The following is a 27,413-nucleotide window of genomic DNA, read 5'->3' as shown; positions in this document are numbered from 1 at the left end:
CACAAACCCCTGAACTCTATAGGCTTGACATATGGCGTTCTTTGCACACAAGCAGACCTACATACTGTATACATCACTTCCTGTAGATTTAAAGGAAGCATAAATTATATTTTGTCCAGCACATTACGTCCTAGAATAGAATGGTTTTATAAAGGCACTGAGTTGAGGGCATTTGATGTTGTCAATCTGTTTCTGATAGTAGTAGTCAGAAGGTCCTGGGTCCTGTCCGGCTGACGCCTTCCTTGTGTATGTGTACCTTTACATGCCTCGGCTTCTTCCCCCCATCAGAGACCGTTGAAATGACAGCTCTAAATTACCTATAGGTGTGAATGTGTCTGCCTATAGGAACACTTCTCTCACAGTGTAAGCTGTGAAACCCAGGAGAAGATAATTGATTTAGAGAATTGATGGACATTTTTAAAAACCAGAGGGATCCATTTGAGTATTTGGTATTATATAATATTTCAATTAGTAATATAATATAATATATAATATTATAATAGTGTAATATTTTCATTAACCAAACACACTGAATACCGGAAACACAATATACAGTTTGTGTTAGTTGTTTTGGTTTTGTGTTTTCATCACTCGAGACATTCCGTGTCACAAATTAAATAGATGCAGTTGTGCATACTTGATGGGTTTAGATTTACCAATAGGTGGCCCTAATGTTTACTTCAATGTGTTATTTGTAGCCCAGAATACATATTACTACGATATAATAATAATATAATACTACAATGGATCCAGGTTATCCGTGTTGTGAGATTTTAGCACCTTAACACTAAATAGACTTGGGACCAATGTATCACTTCATTGCCAAAACACAGTGCAAACAGCCAAGGTTTTATTGCAAATTCAAATAATGTAGGTGATAATTATAATAAAAGAACCCTTGATATGGAGATGCATTTTCAAAATTACCAACACTATCTCATGGGGTAAATAACTAATGGATATTGAATGTGGAGCTGAATTTGATTCATTTTTTTAATTATTTGTTCCCTTCCCTTTTGTATTTTTTTCTGGATAGGATGAGGTGATTTTGTACGCCTGTAATCTGTTATTACAAACAATAATAATTGTAACTTTTTCCTACAATTATAGACTTCAATGAAAAATTATCTTTCAGGGCTGATAGCCTCACCTGCCAAAAACAAATGCAAGAGAATTAGCCTGATGCCTGGTGTCTATTCTAAGCCCTGCATTGGAAAAACCTCATTCCTCTATTGTTATACAATCTGTGCTTCCTTTACACTGTTAGGATTATAACTTGCTGAGTGGGCACCAACAGTTTTCCTCCTACCAATAAAAATGAGGACCAGTTCAGACCACAGGTTTCTTCTGAGTGGAATATATCACAAACCAGGCAGCTAACAGTCAGCTATAAGTGACCTGGTATTTCTGGTTCCCATTGCACAGAGAAAAATACGTGTAAACACACATTCTTCTGTTAAATCAAAATACACCGGTCTGGTTTTATTTAGAGGGGAAGATATTTCCTCATCCGTCTGTCTGCTGGCGCTAAGCAGTTTCTTCCTTTCCCGTTTTTCAGTCAGGTCTAGATGAGTGAAGGGGGGGCGGGGGGCTTTTTGAGTGACTGTTACTGGAATTTATTTCATGTGTGCACATATAGACTCATACAGAAAGAACATTGTGTTTTTGCAGATGCAGTACATAACATGAACCCATGGGAATATGCAGGGCTTCCACACACTCAGCTCATACGGCTGTACACCACATAAGCAGGCAGTTTTGAGTCTGATAATTAAATATAAGACTTTCCTGTGTGTACTGTTGAAAGCATGTGTCATGAATCTGACCGAGACTCTCTCTGTGAATCACACACTTTTATGGTGAGTCTTAATAGCTGCTTCTGCTGGGACATTTTGCTGCAGCATGACGGTTATGATAAGTTTAACATGTGTTCATCTGCACAAAGGGCTCAGAGTTAGTGATTTACGTCTCTTTTAGAGTCTTTCTAAGTGTGTGTGTGTGTAAATGCACATGATCGATGTTGGGCCCACCCAGGAAGTGACTCCACCCTGCAGCGATGTACAGAATTCCCCCTTGCTGAAGGGGAGAGAGGGAGCTGCTGGCAAGCAGCTTCACAGCCACGGCCCATAGCCTCCCCATCTGCCCCTCTCAAAAGACTCCATTGTTCCCAGCAGTCTGAGGCAAGAGAGTGAGCTAAAGAGAGTTATGAAGCTCGCCGGTGGGGCAGAGGCTGGGGAGGTGGGCGTTGGGCCGCTGCCTAAAACCACACGGAGGAGAGGAAGCCAGACACAGAGCATCTCTGTGCGACTCGCAGCCTGCTGTTGGAGCCTTGCCTCAGCTTAACAGCACTGTATGAAAAAGTCCACAACATGACATAAAAAACACACCTAACTGTCAGAGGGCTCAATTGACTCAACGGTTCGAGACCATATGTTCCTCCATATTTGGTGTTGTTTGTCTCCCCACTGAAAAGGGGTTGGTTTTTATTTTTGTATTTGAAGCATTACTTGAACTGGCCAATCAGAGCAGACTGGATGCTGCCCGTTTGAAAGTGTGTTAATGATGTGTGTGGATTGCACTTGGAAACAGAAAATAAGTGTCATGAGATTTTAACTGTCACAAGCATTTTGGCCTGACTCAAGACTGAACACAGTGCTGCTCGAGAATGTGTGGACTTTCAGGCGTTGCTACAGTAACTACGTAATCTAATTGATAGGAAATGTCTAGGGACAATAAACAGATCTTTGAAAAAGCTATTCAGAGAGCTTTCATTTATCAATTTAGTGACATACATTTTAGTGTTTTAAGTTTTTTATTGAAACAGTATGAACAAAAACACTGCAATTAAATTAAAAGGGTTCAAACAAATCAGATGGCACAAATTAAAGACCTAGAACTGATAATATGTGGCAAAGCAGAAGGGAGGAAACAAACACGTGTCGTTGCAAACATTTGCAGTGTCTAAAGCCTATTCATTAAACATTACATCACTCATTCAGTGCACATATTAAACGAGTTTGTAAAGCAAGCGGAGCTAAGCTGAGACTTAATTATTTGTACACCCATTTAGCACACTTACAATTGCAAAAATAACAAAAGAGGGCATTGCTGCCTAACACTGTGCACTAAAACTAAGTGCAACTATAAAACGTGATCCTGTGCACGCAATCTGGGGTTAGCTCAATTGAAAGACTGGATGGCTGTTCTGGTAATGTGTCTATTAACAGAGGTACTATGAATACATTGTCAAGACAATGGTATCACTATGTCTAATGACCACTGGCTGTGTGTGTAAGCCTTGATAAGGAATAAGCCAGAAGTCATCAAAACTGTTATTTTTGGAATGGGTGGTAGTTAAAAGTACAGTCAATTCACATTAATAATGCACTTCAAAAGTTAAAATCTTCCTAACTACCTAGAGAATACCAGAGACAGTGGCACAAACCCTTCTGCTAAATTTCACAGATATGTATTAGGTTTTTATATGTCAGTGTTAAAGTGGGCAGAATGTCACGTTACTCTTGCAAATGAGGGTGCCTTTTTCTTTTCTGTTAGCCCCATGCTAGCCCTGCTAGAGCTCATGAGTGTTATGTCAAAACAACTTCTGCACACGGTGCTTCATACAGTTGGCCAACATATCAGGGATTCTGGCTACGTGAGGAAATTGTTTAACTGGTGCTCAGGGGTGCTTTAAAGGTCTGTTAGCCACAACAATAGCCTAAGGCCGACTGTATGTACTTTGTATTCCATAATATCAAATGCTAGCCTACGCAAACTGCAACATATGAGAAAGTCATTAACTGTATACTATGTAGTCCCCTTGCATTGTATATACATCCTGTGGAATTTGTAACAGTCTCTCCTGCTCCCACCTTCCTTGTGTATTTAATTTCCTTTCCTTTTGTCAGTATTTTACATTTTTAAGCCCTCTCAAACTTCCATGCAAATCTAAATCAGTCATTCTTTAAAGGAGAGAGATTTTACCCAGACAATCCCCTACTGTTCTTTCTTTCTCTCTTTTTTTTTTTTTTTTAACAAAATGTGTTTGAAAAGGCCTGAAATTCTCTGCGACATCCTGCTGTCACCTTGTTTTGTTCTCTCCGAGGGAGTAGGGGAGGCTTTTATATCAGCGGCTCCTGGGGGTCAGGGAGGTAGCGGGGGAGGTGAGGATGTTTACCCATGTACCCCTCTTGTCTCACATACATACAGTACATACATAAACACACACAAGCCTCCTTCCCCCTCTTTTTTTGGCAACAGTCCAGAGTCCTGGTTAGATTAGTTTAGTTCTGGTATCGTGCTTGTTTTAATGATCGGAAATGACGTCACAGCTCAGTAGTTCAGAATTTCCAGAACTTTGGGCGCTCCTGCTGCTTGGCCGGCTTTTTCCTCAAGGGCTGTGGGGTGAAAGAAGTGAAAGAAAAGAGAGTAAGTCAGTGTTTGAGAGAGGATGATTATTGAATCAATCTGAGTTTCAATTTATTGTATTTTAAAGTTAATTAACCTGTACACCTGTTTTGTTTAGTGTCATTTCATGGTATAGCTATAGTTATTTTTTCCACTATGAGGGAACATGGATATTGACAACAAAATGGGTAGGGGGAAAAAGCTAATTTGTTGATTTAATTAAAAGATTAAAGATGTAGGTAAATACACAAAAAGGAACAAGGTTTACATAAGAGGTGTTTTTAACAAAACCTTAAAAAGGGAGATTTATGTTTTAAAGCTAGGTTGTTTAGGAGCTGACATGATTAGTTTTTGGATTTGCCCCTTTTAGTGTGTAGCTTAAGTCAGCAAAGATCTTGGGAAGATATACTGTGAAATAAACAGTAAATAATATAATAGACCACAGAAAGACTGGTAATTAGAAAACCAAACAGAAGTTGATGACTTTATGTTGCTGCCCCACTTCTGACAAACACAAGCCCTGTGTTGATATAAAATCTGCTTGATGACCATCGGCCACATAGACAGACACTGAGTCAATAAACAAGCTCTCATTTCAAGGCCAAATTGAGCCACTTGTCACCATGAATGCCCAGTTTTCCTCCTAGGGCCATGGGACTGTGTGTCAGCAAAAGCAGCAACAAGCATCAAACTCTGTAAGGGGTTTTTGGGAATAAGACATCTGTTAGACGTCTCACAGGAATTAGGATCACGATAGGCAAGTGGTTAAAATGATTAGCTGAAAGAATCAAATAGAGGAATTTACAGAAACCAAAACGCTCTCTTTTTTCGCAGGTTTTTTGTTCTTGGCAGACCTGTGACACAAGAAACATTCATCATTAGCAAGACATGCAGCTCATGACAGCACTCTCAGAGGGGAGGGTGTGGTTCATGGGAACACTGTCCATGAATGGGGCCTCTATCACTCTCATGAGGGTAGATTGACGTTCAAATGTGTTTAACAGCGGAGACCAATTCTGGCCGAAATACTATGCAGTTTGTGTTGGTCATCTTATCACACAGAACAGCTCTCTCACCAAGACCCATTACATCACTGCCTGTGTTATTTCATCATAGGATGTATCAGTGATGACTAAAAGCTCATGCTGTTTCACTCCATATTAAGAGAAGCCAGAGGTGATGACTCACTGCACAACATTAATATAACTGTCTGCAATCACATGGATTCAACCAGTAGAGTTAAAAGTACTTACGAGTATTTGCCCATCCTCCTCACCACGGCAATCACCACGGCGATGACGATGACCACCGCCAAGAGAGCGCCAATCACAATGCCGACTACCTGGCCAGAACTCAAGCCGTCTGTGGAACGGAAAGACAAGAGTTGGTCAGTTTTCTTTTGATATTACTATGTTTAGACCAGTGAAAGCACCTTAGGTTTCATGGGCAATTTCCACAGTGAAGACTGAATGAAATGCCATATCTATCTATGAGAAGTCCAATAACCAATGAGAAAGAGAGAATGGCATGAAAGTAAAAGAGGGAGAGAGATTTAAGGCCAAACAGACTCACCTCCACATTGCATCTATGGTATCATATCAGTCAAAAATAACACCTGACTTTAAACATACATTACAGAAACATCTATCTCACACATTCCTCACCTCCTGTCTCGTCTTCCAAGATCACATCTTCAAGCTGCTTTCCCTCGGCAGATGCCGTCCCTGCGGGAGGGTCCACAGCCTCTGCTGCCTCAGTGGGGGCTGCGGTTTCCACAGCAGGTGGGTCAGTGATAAGGGGTTCTGGTGCTTCACTATAAGCAGCAGCAGGGGTTTCTGTCTCAACAATGGACTGCTCAGTAACAACCGTAGTGGCAGGAGGCGCCGCCACTGTGGAAACGTCTGTTGCAACTCCTTCAGGAGCCGCTGCTGGTTCAGTTGGAGAAGGACCAGTGACAACAGTAAGTTCCTCTTTTAGAGCGGTGGTAGTGCCAAGGGGGGCATCTGCTTCTGTCGCAGTTAGCACATCAGTAAGTTGTGTAGGAATAACTGTGGGGCCTGAGAAGAACAATTATAGGTCACAGATGGGTTCACATGCAGGTATAAATGTAGGAATGCAATCTGTTGCTGTGGCTGTGATTGTTGTAACTATATAGATTTATGTTGTCTTTGTCATAGGTTTTAATGTTATATATGATGCTGCTGAGAAACGACATTAAATAGGCAACATGTAATTTCCTCTCTGAAGTATTTATTAACAGCATTATCTTGATATAGTTATATTAAAAGTATTTACTAAAGTCAAGCAAAAAAAAAAATGTATCCCATTGAGTTTAGTATTTTCCAAGAACCCAATATCCTATATTTTCTCACAATGTATTTTGTATTTAAGAATTAATGCTGTGACAGATGTGTCAAAACGTTACTTGTTATAGTTAATTTAGGCAAGACAACTGTGAACTTCATCATATCTCAATATATGAACTTTATAACAGTATGACAATAAATAAGAATATTGAATAATATTGATCGCCCAGTCTTACTATAAACTTTACACTGTTCTTTCTCTCGGCCAGTTATATTCAGTAGCAAGGCAGAATGACAGCTGACACATAAAACACCCACAGTCTGTCAGGATGGATACAAAAAAGGTCAAAATGGACATGGTAAATGTAAATCCTAATAATATGATGACATGACCTTTCCTCTTTCTCATCTTCTCCCATCACCAGCAGCATTACCACCATACCCCATGACTTCATAAAATGTTCACCCCTCCCCTTCATCCTGTCTTTAAGGCTCTGTGTTAGAATACTGGCATGCCACATCCTCTGCCTCATTTCCTGTGGAGGGAGCTTCTGCTGCAGCAGCTGACGTGAGAGGAGCGCATGGGAAGGCTTGTTAACCCTCAGACACTTAACATGTGCTGCCACTGAAGGGTGGGGCTGAGGGGCCAACGCCTGATCGTGTGAGGAAACACCACAACTGGATGATTTGCAGTTTTTTAAGACAATCTCAGGAAGAAGTAAATCTTCTGAGGGAAGCTTGATGAAATAGTGGACTGAGCACCTCTGTGTCAGCCACACATTTTGAAAGCATCTACAACTTTAGTTTTTCTCTCTTTATAAAGAGAGATGTGTATACTTATCGTCCAATATCAATCTTGAGTAATTTACAACTTATTTTATTGAAGATTAACATTTAAGATCAAGTTTTGTCCAAGCCCAAAAGACCATCTGTGCTTGTAGTAAAATGGAAGCTCCCATTTTGTACTTAGCAACCATATAAAGACATGTATTTACCCTTGTGTCTTTCATCAAGGTCTGGACTATGAAGCAGCCTGGGTTCAACCTAATCATTTCCCTCCAATAACCCTAGCTCCATCTCCCCACGTTCAACATCCTCCCAGCCACAACTGAAAGCTTAGCCTGGACAGCACTGCTTCAAAATTAAGGAGGTAAATTTCAGTGTGGCACTGAAATTACGGTCTACGGTTAACTTTCCACTGACAAGATGTTGGCCTGAAATCGCTTCTTCTCTTTTGGAAAAAGAACCGTTCATACTCTAGAGACCAGAAACAAGCGTCTATGTGAGTTTTCTAAACTTAGCGACTGACATCATCCTCTCTCCAGCTCCATTTTCTCCAATTGTTCTAAATACTTGAAATAATAGAGAATACTTTACAAGGGTAAAAATAACTGAATGACTAGACTTGTCTAACAACCGGTGCAGTTATTCCTAGTCCCGTGTTGGCTTGCGTGTTCTTTAGCAACAGGCGGGGTAAATATAACAAAACATTTGTTCCCACTGCGGCAGAGTACTGAAAAGGGGTTTTCAAAAGGCAACTCAGACTGTTTGTTTGGAACGTCTGTAAGCGATGATAAAATGGTCTGCTCTTCACAGTGTATGGCTGTACGCTATGTGTAATTGTCCCCCCACCCCCACCCCCAACCTCCTCTAACAATTGTTTCATTATGTGTACAGTTCCCACAATTAGCTCTGAGTACTATTTCCTCCCCACTGTGCTTACGATCCTAAATACAGCGGCATTAGTGAGTAACACAGTAAGATTGTTGCGGTCTACATCCTCTCCTCTCTTTTCCTTTTAATCTACTTCTAGTTCGTCTTCCTCTCCATGACCCTGCCACTCCCTAAGGATAGGTTTGTTGCTGCTGAAACCTTGGAGAAGGCTGAATCCCTGGGGAGAAAGAGAGAGAAAGAAGGGGAGGGCAGCAGGGAAAGCAAAAGGGTGGAGGGAAAGCTCTGAGGGAACGGCTGGGGAGCAGCCCTATGTCCCTTCTGCTGCTTGATTTCTCATTTGGTTTGCCCACAGCAAGAAGGGTGTCTGTGTGTAGTTGTTAACATGTATGTAAGTCAACCCTCAGGGGGGTCGGATCACAGGGTCAGATCAAGAAAAGGAGCCCTGCTGAAGCTGGTAAGGAATTCTACCAACACGGGGCTTTGAGTCGGGGTCAACACACGATACTCATGCTTCTCATGCGTCTAATGATGACTAGACACATTAGAACCACAGAGCTCAAGGGGCATTGCGAGGAAACTCAGCTCCATGCACCACTCAGCAAGTAAAAACACCGCAGAGTTGGAACCCGTTCCAGTTTCTTTTTCATTCCAACAACCGAGACCGAGAAACGTTTACGTAACTGTGGCGTTGTCCTTATTATTCAAAATTTTCGGCGGTGCACCCAGGTCGTTTTACCCATGATTACATCATTTTGACCACACACGCTCTCGCGCTTCCATTTCCATGTGAAGCATGAAACAGCCTGAAATTATCCTGCCAGTTAACAAGCGTTAGCAAGTGCCGGTGAGTTCATACTGCACGTGTTTATGTGTGTGTGAATGTAAACCTAGGGCTGTCAGAAGAAGAAAGGTTTATGGACAACCAGTGCATAAAAACAACACAGCAGGTGATTAGAAAACACGTGGCGATGACACTGTAATTCAAATAATAATGAACCATAGTGGCAATGAATCACACTGGTTTTAAATATAGTGATGGGATGTAGATATACCGGGAGGGACAGATAGGGTGGAGTGTAAACGGCACAAAGGCAAAAAGACTTAAAAGTAAGAGAAGTGGTAAAGGAATACCACAAAAGCTGGGGAGAGAGAGGTGGAGACACCAATGTGGGGCTTCACTCCTGCCTGGCATAAATAAAACCTACAGAGAGAGTGAAAGAGTGAGGGAGGGACACAACGATATACAGTGTGAGACAGGAAAGAAGGGAGTTGCAGCCTCCATCCATTATGATCACAATCAGCTGTCAGCGAGGCCCCCCGTTTATGTGTGTGTGAGAGAGCTAATAATTCACAGTCCTGTGTAGGAGGGACGGGGTCCGCGCAGACGGTGTGTGAGGGAGTGTGAGAGCATCCACCTTCGGAGTCCAGGAATGTTTTTGCGGTGAGGAGGGAAATGAGCGAGATAGGCGCCCTGCCCATCTCTCTACGATGAGATGCCGCATGGTCTAACCTCCCCCGCTCGACCAGTAGGAGTCAGCTGCGGAGATACTGGGGCGTGCCATGCACTGCACGCTGGGGGATTTTAAGCAGGAGACAGGCTGGAGTGGAATATTCTCAGCAGGTCTTATCACAGACGCAACACAATGAGCGTCCACACTCATACAGGAACTCATTTTTTCCCCTCCTGGTCTAACTTAGATAGGAGAACATGCAGCAAGTCCCATCTGGACTCTATCGCCCGGGGAAGAAACTGGTCCAGACCTAGCTCAAGTGGGCCTTTAATCTTAGGCTAAACAGGTCTGATTAAATTCCTTAAATGTAATGAATCAGCTCAGGGAGGACATGAAATGCAAATAAACAAATCATACTGGGGTATCACTCTGCGCCCTTAGCTCTTCTTTTCTTTCAAACAAAACTAAACACCGCAGATAAAAGCAGCACTCCATCTATAATTCCATCAAGCAAACCTCTTAATGTATTTCAAGTCATGTATCTTCTAACCTTCAAATCCAACTCCCACATCATAAAACACCCACCCACTTGTGTAAGTGTTCCTTAGTCAGCAGTCTATTTTTTTCTAACTTTCTCTTGCACCATATCTCACCCTGAAGCACACGTAGGTGCTAGAGATATGAGACATTTGTGTCAGTACTCACAGAGGAGACACACACAACAAAAAAAAACTCCACAGGGAGGTTTGGGCTGTACCCTGAAGCCCCGCTACAGTCTAAAGTCGTCAGGGCTTGGTCCTGGCCAAAAACGCACTCCTTTCCATAAACAGATGTTTCTTTCTCCTTGCGGAAAATTTTTGAAAGTATGACTGGGTGTTTTTCTTCTCAAAACGATACTCAGTTGACGTGAGAAGGGCTCCTTCGTCACGCTCTTTACCCGCATGCGTCTCATATTTGGAGTATGAGCGCAACATTTGAGTCTAGAAGTGGGCACGGACAAAGGGCATTGACCTCTCCCTTCAGCAGCCAGATGTGATGGGGATGTTATAGGCCCAGAGAGGCAGACAAAACTCATTAAGAAGGAGACCGGGTGGGGTGGGGCTGGGGCAGGGGCGTGAGGGAGGAGGTGGAGGGTTTTACAGGATACATGGGCCTTGCCAGTTAAGTGAGCAGGCGCGAGGAAGTTAAAAGACCCCGTTTGTGAAGTATTGATGTGGAATGAGCTTTCCCCTTTTCTTTGGAAAACTGAGATGGCTGAGTTGAGGATCAGTGTGCAACCTTAAGGGACTGTCTTTTTCAGATTAAACTTCCATGGAAATGAGGCAGGCACGTAGTCTCTAACTGGTAAAGGTTGTTGTTTAAAAATAGAGCCAGCCCCTCTCTGCTCCCCCCGTGTCTACACCAACCCTGTCCCCCGGGGTCCAGACTCATCAAGCTGGAATAGGGGAAGGGGGAAGAGAGTTGGAGAAAGGAGGAGGACTGTTAAGAGACGGGGGGGGGGGAGTGGTAAAGCTTGATACCCCACCAAAGATGGGTAAATGCCAAGGGGCGGCGCGCCACATGGTCTGACAACATGCGGGCGAAAGAGGGTGGGGCGCCTCTTAAAGCTTATCACGTACCGGGTGTTCTCTCTCTTCCCATCCCTTGCTCCTCTCTCATCCATATGACCCTCTTAAATATAGAGCCTCTCTCTATTAATACTCACACGCAAACCAGCCGTGCCCTGCCCTACAGTTCCCTCAGGCTCAAGCCACACACCCCTTCAACCCCCTTGCCTGTTGCTTCCTCCGGGCAAACACTGCTGGTCAAGGCAAGGGAAGGAAGCAGTAGAACAGGAAGAAAGGGAAAACATACATACATACATACATACATACATACATGCATGCATACAGGAAGAAAGAGAGGCAAGAGATGCAAAGAGCAGAGGCAGAGGAATAGGAAGAAAGTAGTTGCAGTGAGAGAGAAATGAGAGAATCAGGAGTAAAGTGAGAGGAGACAGCGTTCAGATAAATGTGTACGGTGTACGTTACAGTTCACAGCCACCCCCCTCCTCCCCATCCCTCCATGTGTATGAGCGCCGTTTTTGGGAGCCTTCCAAAGGATATTCCTTTTCTTTCTTTGCCAGTGCCAAGGAATTTACAGACACGAGGCAGCAGAGCTCCTGCTATTACATCACATTTCTCCCTTGTGTCTGCAAATCAAACTATTCCTCCCGTTCAGAGCTAAGGAGTAGTGTGAAAATGAGAGAAAGGGGGAGGTTGATCTGTTAAAATCAACACAGACTGTCCATCTGAGGTGCCCCCTCGTTGCTAAATTAACACCTTCAGCCAAAATATTGCTTTTATATGAGGTCGACTCTTAGCTGAAGTGAAAAACATAGGCCGGACTACAGTCGGCAGTTGTCAGAAGCAGTTTTTAGTGAGAGATGATTTAACAGTAAAAACACAAAAAAGTGTTCAAAATTATTTGAACAGAAGACAAGATTAATAATTTCATGGATACACAAATTGAAATTGAGTTCATTCTGCTTTCTGAAAGCAGCCTCCAGAGAGTTATTGTTCAGTCAACAGGGATTAAAAGCAGACAAAGAGTGGTGTGGTGTGTGCACATGGAGGCAGAGGGACTGAGGGGACACAGTGTGCTAACAGCAGGACGGTGATAGCAGAGAGTTCACTTACTTGCACGTGTGAAGACGCAGAAAGGGCCAACCAGGGCCAACAGGAGCAGCAGCTGAACATTCATCGTGGGGAAAACGTCTCTCCTTCAGTCACAACCTTTAGGGACTCCCTTAGGGCAAAGAGCACGACACCAGAGCCCTCACACACGCTGCTGCGCACACGACAGACACACACCAAGCAGCCTCTCAGAAAGGGGAAGGGTTAAGGACACCCCTCCAAAAAAAAAAAGGTCAAGAATGAAAATCAAGTCTTCAGGAGAAGTTTGGGAAAGTAGCAGGCCTGAGATCCGTTCAGCTTGTGGAGATGAAGACGAACAGCCTGTGCCAGGGTTCTGGTCGCTCTCACAGCTGGAGGAGGGAGAAAAAGAGTGGTGGAGGGATGTAAAGAGGACAAGAGGGAAGACAGGAGCTCTGACCACTTTGAGGAAGTGGAGGGAGAGAGAGGGACTGGCACACAGCAGGAAAGAGAAAAGAGTGTGTGTGTGTGTGTGAACGACTGAGCTGAGAGTGGAGGAGGGGTGCTGGACCTGGTGGTGGGCTGGACGGGTTGAGGAGAAAGGGGCAGGTTGGGTGCCTGGATTGGGGCAGTAAGGGGGTTCAGCCCTCATGGTCCAGCCCCGTGTAGGACGTGCTCTCCCTCTTGGAACACAGCCAGCCCTCCTGTTTGCAAACCCTGCAATATCAGCAACATCCACAGACAGTCGCACACGCAAACACACACTTGGAAATAACAGATAAAAAAAACCGTTGACTGATTTTCCAAGACAAGTTCTACACTTAAAAACTGCAGATAAGATTATGCAGTCAGAAAGCTAAAGCAACAAGCTTTTAAGACGCTTTCTGTATGAATGGAGCCAGATGTAAACAGAGCTTTAAGTCGTCTCAAATAATCCTTAATCACACGGTTAAGAGCCAAGAAAGTGTCTGTAATAGAGCACAGCTTCACTAGTTATCACAATCTTCAACAGTGTTGGAGCACACAGTGAATGACACAAGCATCCGTAATGCATCTCTGTTAAATCATCAATCTTGTTCTTGCAAAAGAAAAGTGGTAGCGATCATCTGTGGCTGACAGACAGCAGCTTTTTAAACAGGTTTCCCCAATGAAAAGGAGCCGTAAATACAGTTAGAACATTGTGTGACTTTCACACAAGCAAGCATGGGTGGTCTGCTGAGTTTACATGCGATAGAGGGCAAACAAACTGTTGCTTGGCACTAGGCTGACACCTGTTGGACAACAAGCTACGAGGGTCAAAACAGCACAAAAGCCAAGGAGGAAAAAAGTTAACTCAATAACCCTGAAAACCAAAGGCTGTTAATTCAAATCAGCAGCTGATGTAATAACGACAGCAGATGCGAGGTTAGCGCAGTAAAAATGGTCAATGACATTTTAATAAACACTGAAACAGATTTTAACTGTTGAACCGCCATACACAGATTATTTATGACACACAAAACGCCAACGGCAATTTTTTTTTTTGCACTTATTTACAATATACTGAAGGTATGTACATACTGTGTCTCCTGAAGGACAAATAACAAAATACTTTCTCTCCATTTGCTGTTTTCTTTTAGTCAGTCTGTTTTTCAAGGGCAAACAAAGGAGTAACATACTGTTATTTACAGGACAACAACACACAAACATACAAGATATATATGCTGGTCACTGTAATACAGCATTTAATGGCAATAATAAAGAGTATTTTTCTTTTTCTTTTTTTTTCTACAATGAGACCTTGTTTTGACCATTCGAACAGTCACTGAGATCTTCCAAACCAAGGAGCACTTTAAAGGTCCCATGTTTCACTGTGTACCCACTTAATACAAACAAATTACTTGTTTCTTATGTGTATTTTTTGAGCTGTACGGAGCTGTATGCTAAAGGAAATCAGAGAGGACTATACACACTTGTACACACAGACAAAATTAAACATCACAGTAAAAAAGGTTGATCATTTGAAACTTTTGTTTAGTCTTTGCTGATCTATTTTTATTTTTTTAAAATGTCTTTTGAAACAAAGAAATAAAATGTTCACCGTTTTCTTTTATTTCGCCCGTTCACTAAGACGCTATCAAGTTTGGTGTTGTGCAAAAAACTGCTCGTCGTCTCATAATTGAGGCATATTGAAATAGCGGCCGACCTTCACTGCCTGGTCATGACTGATATGCACTTTCCCAAAAATGATAAAACCTTTACAAACTGAATTATATATCAGAAAAAAAAAAAAGTATTATTGTTGACAAAGTCCAAGTCTAGCCGGCGTCTCATTTTAATTTTAATTAGTGGCTGTTGTTTGAGCTACTGAGAAGCTCCTTCCACAGTATTTTGTATCAGATAGCTTATAAGCTGACAAATGAATATAAAACTTTTGACCACAGTCACCAGGAGGCTCGCTGTTCGCCAACAGGAAGTGAACACTGACAGCACTGTACAACACTCAGTAACCTCACATACAGACGTGTAAATGGCTTTGTGTTGGTCTGACATGGTATATGAATGCAACACCCTGAGAACATGGCACAATGCACTGTTCCACACGCACAATAATGACATTTAAACTGATCAAATAAACTGAAAGGGTTTAGAAAAAGGTGTCCAATGTGACAGAACGAAGGTAAAGAAAGAACAGACTGTGGTGCATAGAACTGTTTTAGGCAAAGAAAGCTGTATGGTGCCTGTTTCATCCAGCAGGTTGTGCTCCACTCAACCATTGCTATTATTCAAGTTGAACAGGTACACCATCATTATTTTCTTCTTCACAAATCCTCCTTTTAACTGCGGCTGTAAAGACTCACGGCCACATAGATGCCCAGTATTGAGAGTGAACAAAAGCAATGTTAAAAGGAGGAAAGGATGAAATGGTTAGACCTGCTGTATGTGTGAAAGACTGGCTGAATTGATTTTCTGCTGGGAATCTGGAGAGGACACGATTTCTATTCATTTCAGGCACAGATGCTGAAACTTTGCAGACATAGGACATGAAGCAGAAAACACAAAAGATTTAAACAATTCACTGACGATCTCACGACACTTTGGCGACTGGTAACCCTGTTGGCACTGGGGGGCGGGGGGGGGGGGGGCAAAACATGAGACAATTGAGAGAGCTTCAGACGTCCTTTTGCTTTGGACGATGTGTGGCTTGGCTCAGTCCCGTCTAAGTCTCTTTTTTTTTATTTTTATGATTGTCTTTAGACTCACCATCCACTTGTAGCAGGAAAAAAGGCCAGCAAGATCAGAAAAAATTACTTTCCATTGTTTTCTGTTGGATTGTCTTCTTTTTTTTTCACACAGGTGAAAGGGAGCAGGTCGGCCAGTTCCATACCTCACCTGTCCTCACATGTCTCTCTCTTTTTTTCCCCAGTCTCTCTCTCTTTCTTTATCCCTCTGCTCCACCACGGCTCAGTTTAGACGATGGAGTCCCAGTCAAAGTCGTCCTGGATGTCGTCTGCAGTGAGCATGCGTCTCACCTGGAAGTGTCCCAGAGGCAGCCTGTGTTGCTGCTGCTGCTGGCTCAGCTGGCTGAGATGGCCTGAACATGGAGAGAGACAGCAGAAGCTTTGATATTCAAAGATACCGTCACACACAACGACATGTCAGTGTGTCTTCTGCACCACTGCCACTAAGTGAATTATAATTATGTTATGTTGTTATTACCAAATTTTATGTCTTTACAAAATATTTTTTCTGTAAAAAACAGAAATCTCAATTTATCAAACTCCCACTGATTTTTTTTCTACATGAACATCAGTTCCATGGTTTGTACACAGCCTGTGAAAACAGTTGTAATAATGTCTTCTGCAGCTCTGGAGGAGCTTTGACTGAGAAAATTACAAGTGACATCACTTGAGTCATGGGAAATATAGGATCCATTGTTTTTGGAGTTTGACAGTCAGGATATCTCAGTCTCTGGAGCCTCAAAAACCAATAAATTCTTCTAATCTGTTTGTTGAGAGTCCTCAAACTTTATGGAGGTACAATACTAAATTTCTGGAGTACACCTTTAATTGTATCTGCCACTTTGTTCTGTTTCTGGGCCAGTCTGTGACATACTTGTATATACAGTATACTTATAATTTGTTCTTGATGCCGAGATTAAAATGTCTTAACACATTGGTTGTGTGATATTAAATCCTGGTTTTACTTATTAGTCAAGATCTCACAGCCCCACCATATTATTACCATCAAATACAGATATTGTACAGGCTACTGGTAATCACAGTTGTGACACTGACAAACACACCTGCATGGATATGGACCTGCATAGACACACATACACACTGCATTTCTACATGCTCCTCCTGACCTGTTAAGAGAGCGATGGAGGAGTCAACTGCCATGGTGGGAGTCGTGTTGCTCATGGGAGGCATGTGGGGGTATCCTGGGGGGCCCATCAGAGAGGAAATACTCTGTCTCGAGTCGATGTACATGTTCCCTGTGGGAGAACAGACAAAAGGGCATTGACTAATTGTCAGATTAGTATCCCGACTTTCTCACATGCGTCCGTTTCTTCGCAGAACAAAAACTCCTATCGTGTGCACGCACAATTTTACTGCTATCTTATGCAAAGCCTGACAAATCCTACAGAATGTGCTGTCTCTCAGTGGATTTCCCACTGGTGAAATATTCCCTCGTCTTCAGATCTCCAGTTGCCATGAAGCTGACATCATCCATAATTCCTCTGTAAATCTATAACGGGCAAACAATGGCGAGGAGAGAGAGAGAGAGATAGAGAGAGAGAGAGAGAGAGAGAGAGAGAGAGAGTAATTCAGACGGACTTCGAATACCTGCTGTCAAAGCTGGAAAGATTTTCTTAACCACTGTCTCAAACTGCTGTCCCAGGGTCCACTTCTGGTTTGAGACCCCTGTCTTAAGAACAACTTTAAGATAAAGGTTAAATATTTAAATTTTAGCAGATGATCTACTTTTCCTTCACTATATTTCAGAGGGTAATATTATATTCTGTGACAGCTGGAAGAAAAAGTGAGAGACACTCAAAGACTTACAGCTTTTGTGTGGTTGATACATAAGTAAAACCAATGATATGAAAATATGCTATAATAGGTAATTAAGTGTGTGACTGCGCTGCGGTATATACTGACCCGTGCTGATGTGTTGGTTGTGTTGTCCGTGCTGATTGTGCTGGCTGGCCTTCGGGTGCATCGCCTCGTGCGGCTGAGCTGGGTGCTGCGGCGCTCCCGGTGGTGTCGGGTGTTGGACCTGAGGTTGTGGGTGGGCGCCACCCTGCGGGGGGATGACCCCTGTGGCCGTGAAGAACTGGTTAATGGAGGAACACAGGTCAGCCATCTGGGCGGCGTCCAGTGACCAGTTGTTGAGCTCAGCCTGCCGCATGCTCTCTTTTAGACCTGGCAGACAGACGGAGGAGGCGAAGGTGTACTGTAGAGCTTTAATCATTCTCACAGTTAACAACTTGTACCTAAATGTTTCCAATATGTCACATGATTTTCCTTTAAACTATTTTTTTGGTATAAATTTGACAACTGTAGAGTGACATGAAAGAGGGGAGAGAGAGAGGGAATGACATGGGTGCTGCAGCAAGGGCTTTGGTACATGGGATGCCAGTTCTACCAGGTGAGCTATCCGGGCGCCCCAATGTCATTTTCAACTTAATCAACTTCAAAGTTTGATAAAAAAAACTGTTACATTTGTAACTTTATCTAACTTTTTTTTAAAAACCTGCATTATCTGCCCGTTGCCATCGTTGAAGCTACATCACACTCATGTTAAAACGAGAAATGTCAGAGTAATTTACCAGTTGCCATTTTCTGTGGCTACACAATTGCACCAGATCGGAAATGATACATGTACTGTCCATCATTTTATTCCTATGACATATTTAGTATCTCAGGATCTTTATTATAACATGAAACAATGTTCTGTGAGTGTGAACAGTGCGTATCCTGGGTTTCCTGAATTTACTAGGTTAATGTTGGGAGGATTAAAGATGTGTGAGGACAAAAATGTGATGAATTATTAGGCTAACCTGTTGTAAGTAGAAAAAAAAAGGATGCATGATGTCACTTTTGCATCTCAATATCAATAAATGAGGCCTAATCTTATTTTGAATCATAACTTGCAGTGTTATTCCGTTCACGTCAGACCACATGTTACAGTCTTTCCCAGTCTCTGAGAGCACCTTTTACTGTTTCTGTTGTTCCATCTGTTCATACTTGACACGATGCTGAACAAGGCCCTGAACCATTAACGCCTCCTTTTCTTATTTACGTCTTCAAACAAGGACACATCTAAGCTGATATTCAACAAACTGCCGTCTGATATTTCCGTCCCTGCTCTTTGGAGGTGAGCCACAGACAGTGGAGGATGTCATTACGGCGGTGGGAGGGAGGTCAAGCGCTGCAGGAGGAGGGAGAGGGACAGAGAGAGAGAGAGAGAGAGAGAGAGAGAGAGGGAGGGAGGCAGCAGAGGCTTGTGTGTGTTATAAGACCAGCCGCTGTCCATCCATCGTGTGTGGATGTTGCTGGCTTTGTGCGCTGACCGTGATAAGAGGCTGTTACTGAGCCGGGGTCTAATTGGATTATTCACATCATACAATTGGGAGGGAGGGAGACAGTGTGTGTGTGTGTGTGTGTGTGTGTGTGTGTGTGTATGAAAGAGAGAGAGAGAAACAGAGAGCGGCAACCTCTCAGATGCAGGATAATGACTTTTATTAGGCCAGTACTATAACAACACTGGATATTATAATATTGTGCCTCAAGGGCGAGTGTATATGAAAGCGCAGGGAGGAATCATAACGGTTTAATCAAAGTAACTGATCGGCATCATAAGCATTCTATCATTTTTTTTCTTGCTGTGTTGAAACAGGCTGCGGTAGACGGCTTCATCAATGTTTATTTCAAATGCTGTTCATGCTAATGGCACCAGGACTCTTGGTGGTGTGTGTGTGTGTGTGTGTGTGTGTGTGTGTGTGTGTGTGTGTGTGTGTGTGTGTGTGCATACAGTATGTGTGTTACCTTGAAATGGGGAGAGGTCGACGTCAGCCCAATTGTAGCTGGTAGCAATGCGGCAGCTCTCCCTCAGCCAGTCCAGGTTGGGGTACCAGTCTGATGACATGCCTGGGACACGGGGACACGGACACACGGACACACACACACACACACACACACACACACACACACACAGTGTTAAAAATGTTGAAAATGGCAGCATAAAAGATAAAGCAAAATAAATTAGGGTTGAAACTAATAATTATTTTCATTATCAGTTAGGCTGTAGATTATTTTTTTGATTCATAGTTCAGTCTGTTGGTCAATAGAAAGTGTGGATAACGCACGTCACAATTTCCCAGAGGCCAACATCTTCATATTGTTTGTTTTGTCTAACTAACAGTGAAAAAGATTTCCTATCAATTACATAAAACAAAGAAAAGCATAAAATTCACATATGTGAGAAACTGGAACCAGATAATATTTGGCATTTTGTTTTACAAATGACTTTAATTGTAAATCAATTATCAAAGTTGTTGATTTTTTTCTATTAACTAATTGTTTCAACACTAAAATAAATACTCAGGTAACAGCATGAGTCTGATCAGTGGGTCTGTGTTATTTAATTATCTGAAACAGGTGAACTGATCCAGATAAAAAAAAAAGAGGAAATTTGTCTCTGCTGTCAACCACAAGGTGGTGTGACTTCACACAGAAAAATTCCAGCTACAGCTCTGCTTTCACAAAAAAAAAAAAAAAAAAAAAGGAGATGCTTTTCACCGCCTTCGCTGCCACAAACTAAACAACAATACATTCTGAGACCACGGATCAAAGACAGAGGGATTGCTTTCATTCATCCTCAGCTTGGTTGAGGGAAATACTAACCTAGATAAATAATGTCTGAATAGTCCCTCTTTTGGCCTGAGAGCTGTGATGCAGAGACACAAAGGGGGAAAAAAAACAAACCCCAAAGACTGGGAATATGAGCAAGAAAAGCCTCGGTGAAGCTTTGGAGATGCCTGTCTGTATCAGGCCAGCCTCATAATATCAAATGCTCTGGGACCTTACAGAGGAAAAAGTATAATATAAATGCAATGAGTCTGTGCGGAAACAAGCCCATTCTGGTGTGTTAGGTGAATTGTATTTACACCAATGTGGCTTTGGGAGTCAAGACAAGTAGAATCATTGTTTGGCATCAATATACAGTATATATGAAACGGGAAATAATACGCTACACTCGGTGTGTTCCTTTCACAAGAATTAGTTAAAAGCTACGCAGCAGAGTAGAGAAATTCTTATTTGTTTTCTACATTTTTCTTATGAAGAGTGTGAAAAAAACGTGTTAGCAGAAAAGCACTTTTCAGGTACCAGAACTGCTAATGGCAGGTTGAGGAGATTACACTTTGAAGAGACCCTGTTTATACATTTAGTAGTTTGAATCCATTCACTTTCACATTCTGGATCAATTCTGCCATGGTGAAATATTCATGCTACTCTGATGTCAGGCTCTGGTGGAGTCTTTTCCTAATGCTGCATCCAAACCATGGCACCAGGGTGCTAAAAACAGGGAAATATCTTGTTGGTATGATTTGGGAGCATTAGCTCTGTAGCCCAGGTAACCTGAAATGTACTCTAAATTTTATATATTTATTATGGTACGTATCTGTAGCAGTTCATTGACGAGTAAAAGCCTGATGCCAATAAGCTGTGTAGACCATATACTCTCTTTTAATTAGCTACATTGGCAGTGTTAGAGTTAATATTGGATTTTATTTGAATTATACTGCCAATGACAGTAACTTTGGAGCTACTTTTGCAACAGTTTGTATACACTTCTAACGTTTCTTTCCAAACTGGGAGATTTTATAGGCATTAAAAGTTCCACATATTGTAATTTTATGCTGCTTGTATGAAGTACATAACTTAAGCTCTTGCAGCCATCCACCATATCAAACTGGACACTGATTTCTCATGAAATATTTCAAACTGATAAACATAACTATAGAGTTTTGGTAAATTACTCGTCTCTTATGTCTTGAAAAAACATTTTAAATGCAAATTCTTTATGTGAAGGATGTTAATGTGATTTAAGTTTTTCTCTGAAGACAATCCCACTTAGAACTGTCACAGTCTATGTGTTGCTTTTAGCCGATTCATTCAGGAGCACTGTGTCTTACTTAGTACAGTGTGCTAACAGTAGGTGTCACCCTACCCAGAAATTTTCACTGGAAAACTGGAAAAAATTATTCTTGCGACTCTGTTCTCACCTGTTGTGGGGCAGGTCTGTCCGGTGTGACTCTGGTGGGAAAGAGATGGGTGCTGTTGGGAATGAGCAGGGTGCTGTTGGTGCTGGCCATGCTGACCGTGCGCCTGGTGCTGGCTGTGGGTGGAGTGAGGAGAGAGGTGCTGTTGAGGGTGGTGGGGGTGGTGCGACACCTGACTGTGGTTGTGTTGGTGGTGGTGGCCACCGTTTCCTGCACCAGGAGAGTGCTGGTAGGAGCAGGCCGTCCGGGCCTGCTGGCTGGAATCACCGGGCATACCCATTAAACCTGCCGGAGAAAAAACAAAACAAAACACAAAATTTCACAGGTTAGGACAACAAACAAGGAAGAAAAAATAAAAAATAAAAGGGGGGGGGGAGAATCACACTCTTGGTGTGAATAAAAAGTCCCGTTTCATCATATTCCTTATGCCCATCCCCATCGCCCTGCAGTCTTCTGAGGACACACAGGACGCACAGAGGACAGTTTTATTTCATTTATTTTTATTATAAGTTATATTATAACTTTGTGTGGACACTTATTTTAGCAGCTTTTACAAATAACAAACCACAGTTAAGTGAACAGTGCTCAGGATAAAAAGAAACACTTCCTCACAGGAGATAGTCAAGAAGGTCAAGTGATCTGTAGGGAAGTACCAGATGAAGTGGATTCTGTTTTGACCTTCAGGCAGAAAAAAAATGACATCTATGTCCTTCATTAACCAGACAACTGACACAATAACTAGAATATAATCACTGGGCATACATTACACCATGTGCTAAACAGAGTAGTTTGTGTTTAAGTTCTGGTCAAATTGCTCTAATTTTTCCAGTGTGGTACTGTTTCCACACACACACACACACACACACACACACACACACACACACACACACACACTTGTGGATTTTAGATTTTCTGACGAATAGATATTGTCAGTAGCTGTTTTTAAATGCACAGGTTCATCCCAAGAGCGTGTTTTATCTCATTTCCTTTCATCGTGCATATCAACAGCTACCTTGTTAAATTTTCAGGCGCATTGTTGTCTTTACTTCAGGTAGAAAGTTGGACCATGGTTGTGCTTCCTGCTTCTGTACCACAGTACAACAACAATTTAACTTTTTTTTTTTTTTTTTTTAATGCAAGTTTAATGTCAATGATTCTGGTCGTAAGTTCTAGTCTACTACAGCGAGCAACAATCAATTAAGAATGGATGTTTGGATATACAGTCAGAGGGCCAGCAGAGAGTGCACCTTCATCAGAAAAGTACATTTATTCTTTAGTTCAGACTCTTTTGACCTTTTCTTTTTATCTGCTGTTTTATTGCTTATCGCGGAAAGACAGAAACTGCCTGAACAGTACTGTTAAGATCTCTTCAAAGATCAGTGGAGTGGAACAGGGACTTGAGTTCTTTTTGTGACCAACAAATCATAAGGAAATCGATGAGCATACTGGGTTTATCTAAGCACAACCTAGTGGGTGAATTTCCACTCCCGCCATCAGGGAGTCGTTACGCTTTACCTGCTTGTTAAAGTATCTTTTATTCCAGTTCTTTTATTCCCACTGCCATGTCTCTGCTCACTGCTTTCTGAAAAATGCTTCACAGCCATTGTTTTATGTATTCACCATATGCTGGAAGTGTTTTTTTTAACTGTCTTAGCTGTGTTTTTCCTTCCTTGTTTATCGTATGGATGTTGTGAGAGCTGTCACATCTTACAGGGACAAATAAAGTTGTTCTGGATTGCATTAAAACACACCTGCTGCCTTTCTGCCTGTGTGATTTTAAGGGTATAGTAGGTAATGGTTAAATCTGGATTGTAAAATGAGTTTTCATGTTTGACTTTGCACGTTGTTCCAACTGAGGATTTCAATCATTTTCATTATCGTGTGGCTATTGTTTTAACCTATAATTTAAGTTTGGAGGATGAAGATCTGTCAGAAAATGAACAAGACACCACCTGAGTCAGTTACAGTTTGGTGTGTGGTCTTGGACTCACTGGTTTTTCAAGGGAGACGATGAGCTCCGCTGTCTGGGTGACTCATTGTGACTCAAATTCTCGAATACAATGACTGCTGACACCATTTCCTGCTAAGCCTCACACTTAAGGGGCCCTTTCAAGGATCTGCTAAATCCATTTTCTTCTTCATTTTCCTTCTAGGTCTCTGTGTCATATCTTTTTTCCCCACCCAGCTAGCATTCTCATTGTCTTATCTTTTTTTTTTTTTTTTTTTTGCGCATGCACCCCTGACCACAAATTGAGGGGGACCTTGTCAGGGAGTGAATGCAGGCGGCAGTTGGGGAGCTCAACGGAGCGCATCAATCTCCTCGGTTACAGAACGTATATGTGGTTGTGTACGGCGAGAAGAAAGTGAGGGGAAGGTGATGGGAGGGTGCTGGGATGGTGGGGGGTCCAAGAGGGAGGAGGCCTGGTGACCTGAAAGCTTCAGGAAGCAATTAGCAAGATGCTACACAAACTTTAGAACCAATCTAATTAGCTGCTATCAAAGCTGCAGAACCCTTTGCTCTGCTCGACTGCAGATGTGTTTGCAAGGTTTTTTTTTCTCCTTCTGTTGAATTCTTCCTCTTAATTGCCTTTACTCATTTGACTGAGCGAGCCGTAAAATGCAGATATGCGGAACAACAGATTGTTTTGTTTATTAAAATACAATAGAGTAGGAGTAGTGTGTGGTGGAGGTTAATACTGGAATGCGTTGACTGCTATGAAAGCAATGTTAAATTATTTTCATTTCGTTACGAGCTTAAGCTTGACAGTTAATTATGGGCACGAAGCCTGACATAGAAGCTTACAAGATTCTTTTTTGTCTGTGAACACGTGTCAATTAAGATGTTGGACAGGCACACATGAACAGATAAACACTAATCCACATACAAAATGAGGGGTTGACACCCACCTTGCTGCGAGAACGACTGCTCAAAGACACACTTGTAAAGACTGCGGAAAGAAGCACTGAGGTCTTCAAAGTCCGAGAAACAGAGCTGCTTGTCCCGTGACTCTGGGACGGGCAGACCGTACTGGGGCTGTGGGGGAGGTGGCGGTGGCTGGGTGGGCTGTTGCAGGCTCAGGGACTGGGATGAAGGCTCGGAGTGGCTACTCACCTTCAAGACAGACAGACAGAAGAGAGAACAGACAGACGCACTGTGAGAGGTACAAAAAGGCAAACAGGGGAAATCAATGGAGTTATTGGTTTCAGAAAAGTACATCAAAGGCCAAATTCACACTGCAGCTGAAAGTGTGAGGCTGCTGTCAGACCGATGGACAGACTGGGGGAATTTCGAGTTTTACCACAACAAAATGCAACATCATCCTTCATTGCACCACACTGCCAAATAAAATATGGCTATAAGCACATTCTTGGTAGATTACTGTTGAGTCATGACACGGGTTTTCATCATTTATTGCAACAATAATATGCATTTTAGTTTGGCGGAGTAGTTGTGCTTGAATGATGGTTTGAAACAAATCTCTGCCAGCTTGACAGAGCCTAAGGAATGTAAAGGTCCTCTTTGTAGGATTTAGTGGCATCTGGCGGTGTAGTTCTCTGTCGCTTCACCCTCCCTTTCCAAGTGCGACGGAGAAACTATGGTGGCCACAAAACACACCAAAAACAGCCATATCTAGAGCCAGTGTTTGGTTTGTCCCCTCTAGGCTGCTGTAGAAACATGTCAGTTTAACACAGAGAACTCTAGGCAGGCGACCCACTTTCTGGTGTTAGGACATACACAGTAGGATCGGACAAAATAGGGAACTATAACAGGGGTCACCAACACGGTGCCCACGGGCACCAGGTCGCCCCCAAGGACCACATGAGTAGCCCGCTGGCCTGTTCTAAAAATGAAAATTTTATATTTATATTATCTGTTTCCCACCTTGTTAAGTCGTTGTTGATAATTATTGTGAGAAATCATTAACGTGATCAGTGTCTTCAGATAGATGATTATCATTAATCATTAATAATAATATATAACTAAAGGCAAACTGAGCAAATTTGTTACTTCAGAAGAGTGCATCAAACTGGTAGCCCTTCGTATGACTCAGTACCCATGAAGTAGCTCTCAGTTTCAAAAAGGTTGGTGACCCCTGGACTATAACAACTCCTGTACTCGCCTGAACTACACTGAGGCTCAGTTATGAGGGAAATAGTGTTATTCTAATTACTCCACAATCATAAGTGACTGTGGGTGCCCACAGCAGCTTTGTGAGCCAGAGTTAACATGAAGGACCAGACGACTTCACGCGAGAGAACAAACCACACGGCCTGGTTGGCCAGAGCGAGGAGTGCGAGCATTACAGTGGGCAGCTACCTGTCAGTCAACACACAGGGAAACAAAGTGTCTGTAGCAGTTGAATCTATCTAAACCTGAATTTCAATTGGGAGAGCTGCATTGTAAAACAGATAAAAAAGTCAAATTCAATAATAATCCCATTCAGTTTGAAGAAATTTAATTTAGTTTCCAATTGTCAATTCCAATTCATTTTTCACATAAATTCATTTTTTAAAAATTCATTCACATTCATTCATCATTCACTATGATGATCATACCAAATTCAATTTCATCCAATTAAAAAGGAAATTTTAGCTGGCACTGATTTCTTTTCATTTAAGCACCCAAAAACAAAATACTTCAGATTTCTATGTCATATTGTGAATGCAGCCTGTCTTCATCGTCTCATCCCAGCTGTCATCTTCTTCACCATCCACCCAACAAACACGAGCAATATGCTGTGATCAGCGTGCCTCCGCAAATATAAGCCAACTTAGCACGACACATCCCCCACACATCTTCTTACGCCCAATAATGCCAGCTTTTCCATCAACTTTCTTGGTGTCTTTGAGATCTCTGCCAGCGATGCCACCAGTAATCACCGTCAGTTAGGAGGGTATCACCTGCGCCAGGTAATGAGGCAGAACTAAACCCTGATCCCGCTGGACTAGACCACAGATGAGGTCTGAGGCGAAGGAGGAGGAGGGCGGGCGGATGGGTGGTGGTGGTGGTGGTTAGGGGGAGGCGGAGGAAAACAAAAGATGGCCTCTAGAAATGAGAGGTTAACGAGATGAGATTGCACTGACCTTTGCTAATGCAGGTGGGAGGTGAGTGGGGAAAAGTGATTGATGGTAAAAAGGTGAGCAGCTGTTACAAGGAAGAAATAATGAAGAGTTGGGATTTTTCAGCGCTCCTGTAATTTCGGACCAAATGTTTTTGGACTGAGGCTGGCCTTTAAAATTGTATTATATTTGGTTTAAAAAGGACAGGCACAAACACTTTGACAAACATGTCAGATGCACTACAAGTCTATCAAAAGTGGCCATAATTAGATTAGACTGAAAGGAACTTTAACGACCACGATGGGAAAATCAATCCGTCGCGGCGGCTTGGAGTAAGAGATTGTTTGGTATAGAATTGATTGAATAAGAGGATAGACAAATTAATATATTAACATTTCAAGCACCTTTCTGCTTTATGCCCTGGGAGCATGAATATACTTAGGAAATTACAAAGCTCAGAGTGTCCAAAATGGAACATTTCATCCTCTGGAGAGCATGCCAAGTAAAAGTTATGGCTTTAGGTTTGAATATTTCTTGTGTACAAATATTTTGGCCTAATGGAGGCACTTCAAGAAAGGTCATGGGGTCACCGAAAACATTAGGACTCAAC

At 42.4% G+C, this 27,413-nt stretch overlaps 2 protein-coding genes across 7 annotated transcripts in view; both read right to left on the bottom strand.

Moving 5' to 3' along the window:
• Positions 1-2,793: 2,793 nt before the first annotated feature.
• On the bottom strand, positions 2,794-13,070 carry si:ch211-156j16.1 (uncharacterized protein LOC564557 homolog). Of its 2 annotated transcripts, XM_051425950.1 has the most exons (5): positions 12,517-13,070; positions 6,072-6,464; positions 5,661-5,769; positions 5,213-5,261; positions 2,794-4,397 (listed from the first exon to the last, which is right to left on the bottom strand). In XM_051425950.1, exons 1-5 carry the CDS (start codon positions 12,578-12,580, stop codon positions 4,341-4,343), a joined length of 672 nt encoding a protein of 223 aa, XP_051281910.1. In that variant the 5' UTR covers positions 12,581-13,070; the 3' UTR covers positions 2,794-4,340. The 2 variants fall into 2 exon arrangements, with proteins under 2 accessions (XP_051281910.1, XP_051281911.1); XM_051425951.1 differs by lacking the exon at positions 5,213-5,261 and having other exon boundaries at positions 12,517-13,064.
• Positions 13,071-13,876: 806 nt separating this feature from the next.
• Positions 13,877-27,413, bottom strand: part of LOC127377763 (forkhead box protein J3-like) — a 58,831-nt gene continuing 45,294 nt past the window's right edge. For 3 of the 5 annotated variants that reach the window (XM_051425936.1, XM_051425939.1, XM_051425937.1), the window contains 7 exons: positions 24,650-24,854; positions 21,746-22,027; positions 19,506-19,607; positions 17,616-17,879; positions 17,301-17,393; positions 16,820-16,948; positions 13,877-16,045 (listed from right to left, as the gene is read on the bottom strand). In XM_051425936.1, the coding sequence (XP_051281896.1) occupies positions 15,921-16,045; positions 16,820-16,948; positions 17,301-17,393; positions 17,616-17,879; positions 19,506-19,607; positions 21,746-22,027; positions 24,650-24,854 (1,200 nt within the window). In that variant the 3' untranslated portion in view covers positions 13,877-15,920. The remainder of the gene's footprint in view (positions 16,046-16,819; positions 16,949-17,300; positions 17,394-17,615; positions 17,880-19,505; positions 19,608-21,745; positions 22,028-24,649; positions 24,855-27,413) is intronic. The other 2 variants (XM_051425940.1, XM_051425941.1) reach the window with 1 other exon arrangement.

Source organism: Dicentrarchus labrax, unplaced genomic scaffold, assembly GCF_905237075.1.
Source record: "Dicentrarchus labrax unplaced genomic scaffold, dlabrax2021, whole genome shotgun sequence".
Taxonomy (NCBI): domain Eukaryota; kingdom Metazoa; phylum Chordata; class Actinopteri; family Moronidae; genus Dicentrarchus; species Dicentrarchus labrax.
This window is presented reverse-complemented; position numbering and strand designations above follow the sequence as displayed.

Bases quoted from the DNA above. Each gene is read 5' to 3' on its own strand.
- si:ch211-156j16.1 (XM_051425950.1), bottom strand. From the start codon at position 12,580: ATGAATGTTCAGCTGCTGCTCCTGTTGGCCCTGGTTGGCCCTTTCTGC. The intron at 6,465-12,516 runs GTAAGTGAACTC...TGTTCTTCTCAG, and splicing joins CTGCGTCTTCACACGTGCAA to GCCCCACAGTTATTCCTACA. The intron at 5,770-6,071 runs GTGAGGAATGTG...TCCGTTCCACAG, and splicing joins CTTGGAAGACGAGACAGGAG to ACGGCTTGAGTTCTGGCCAG.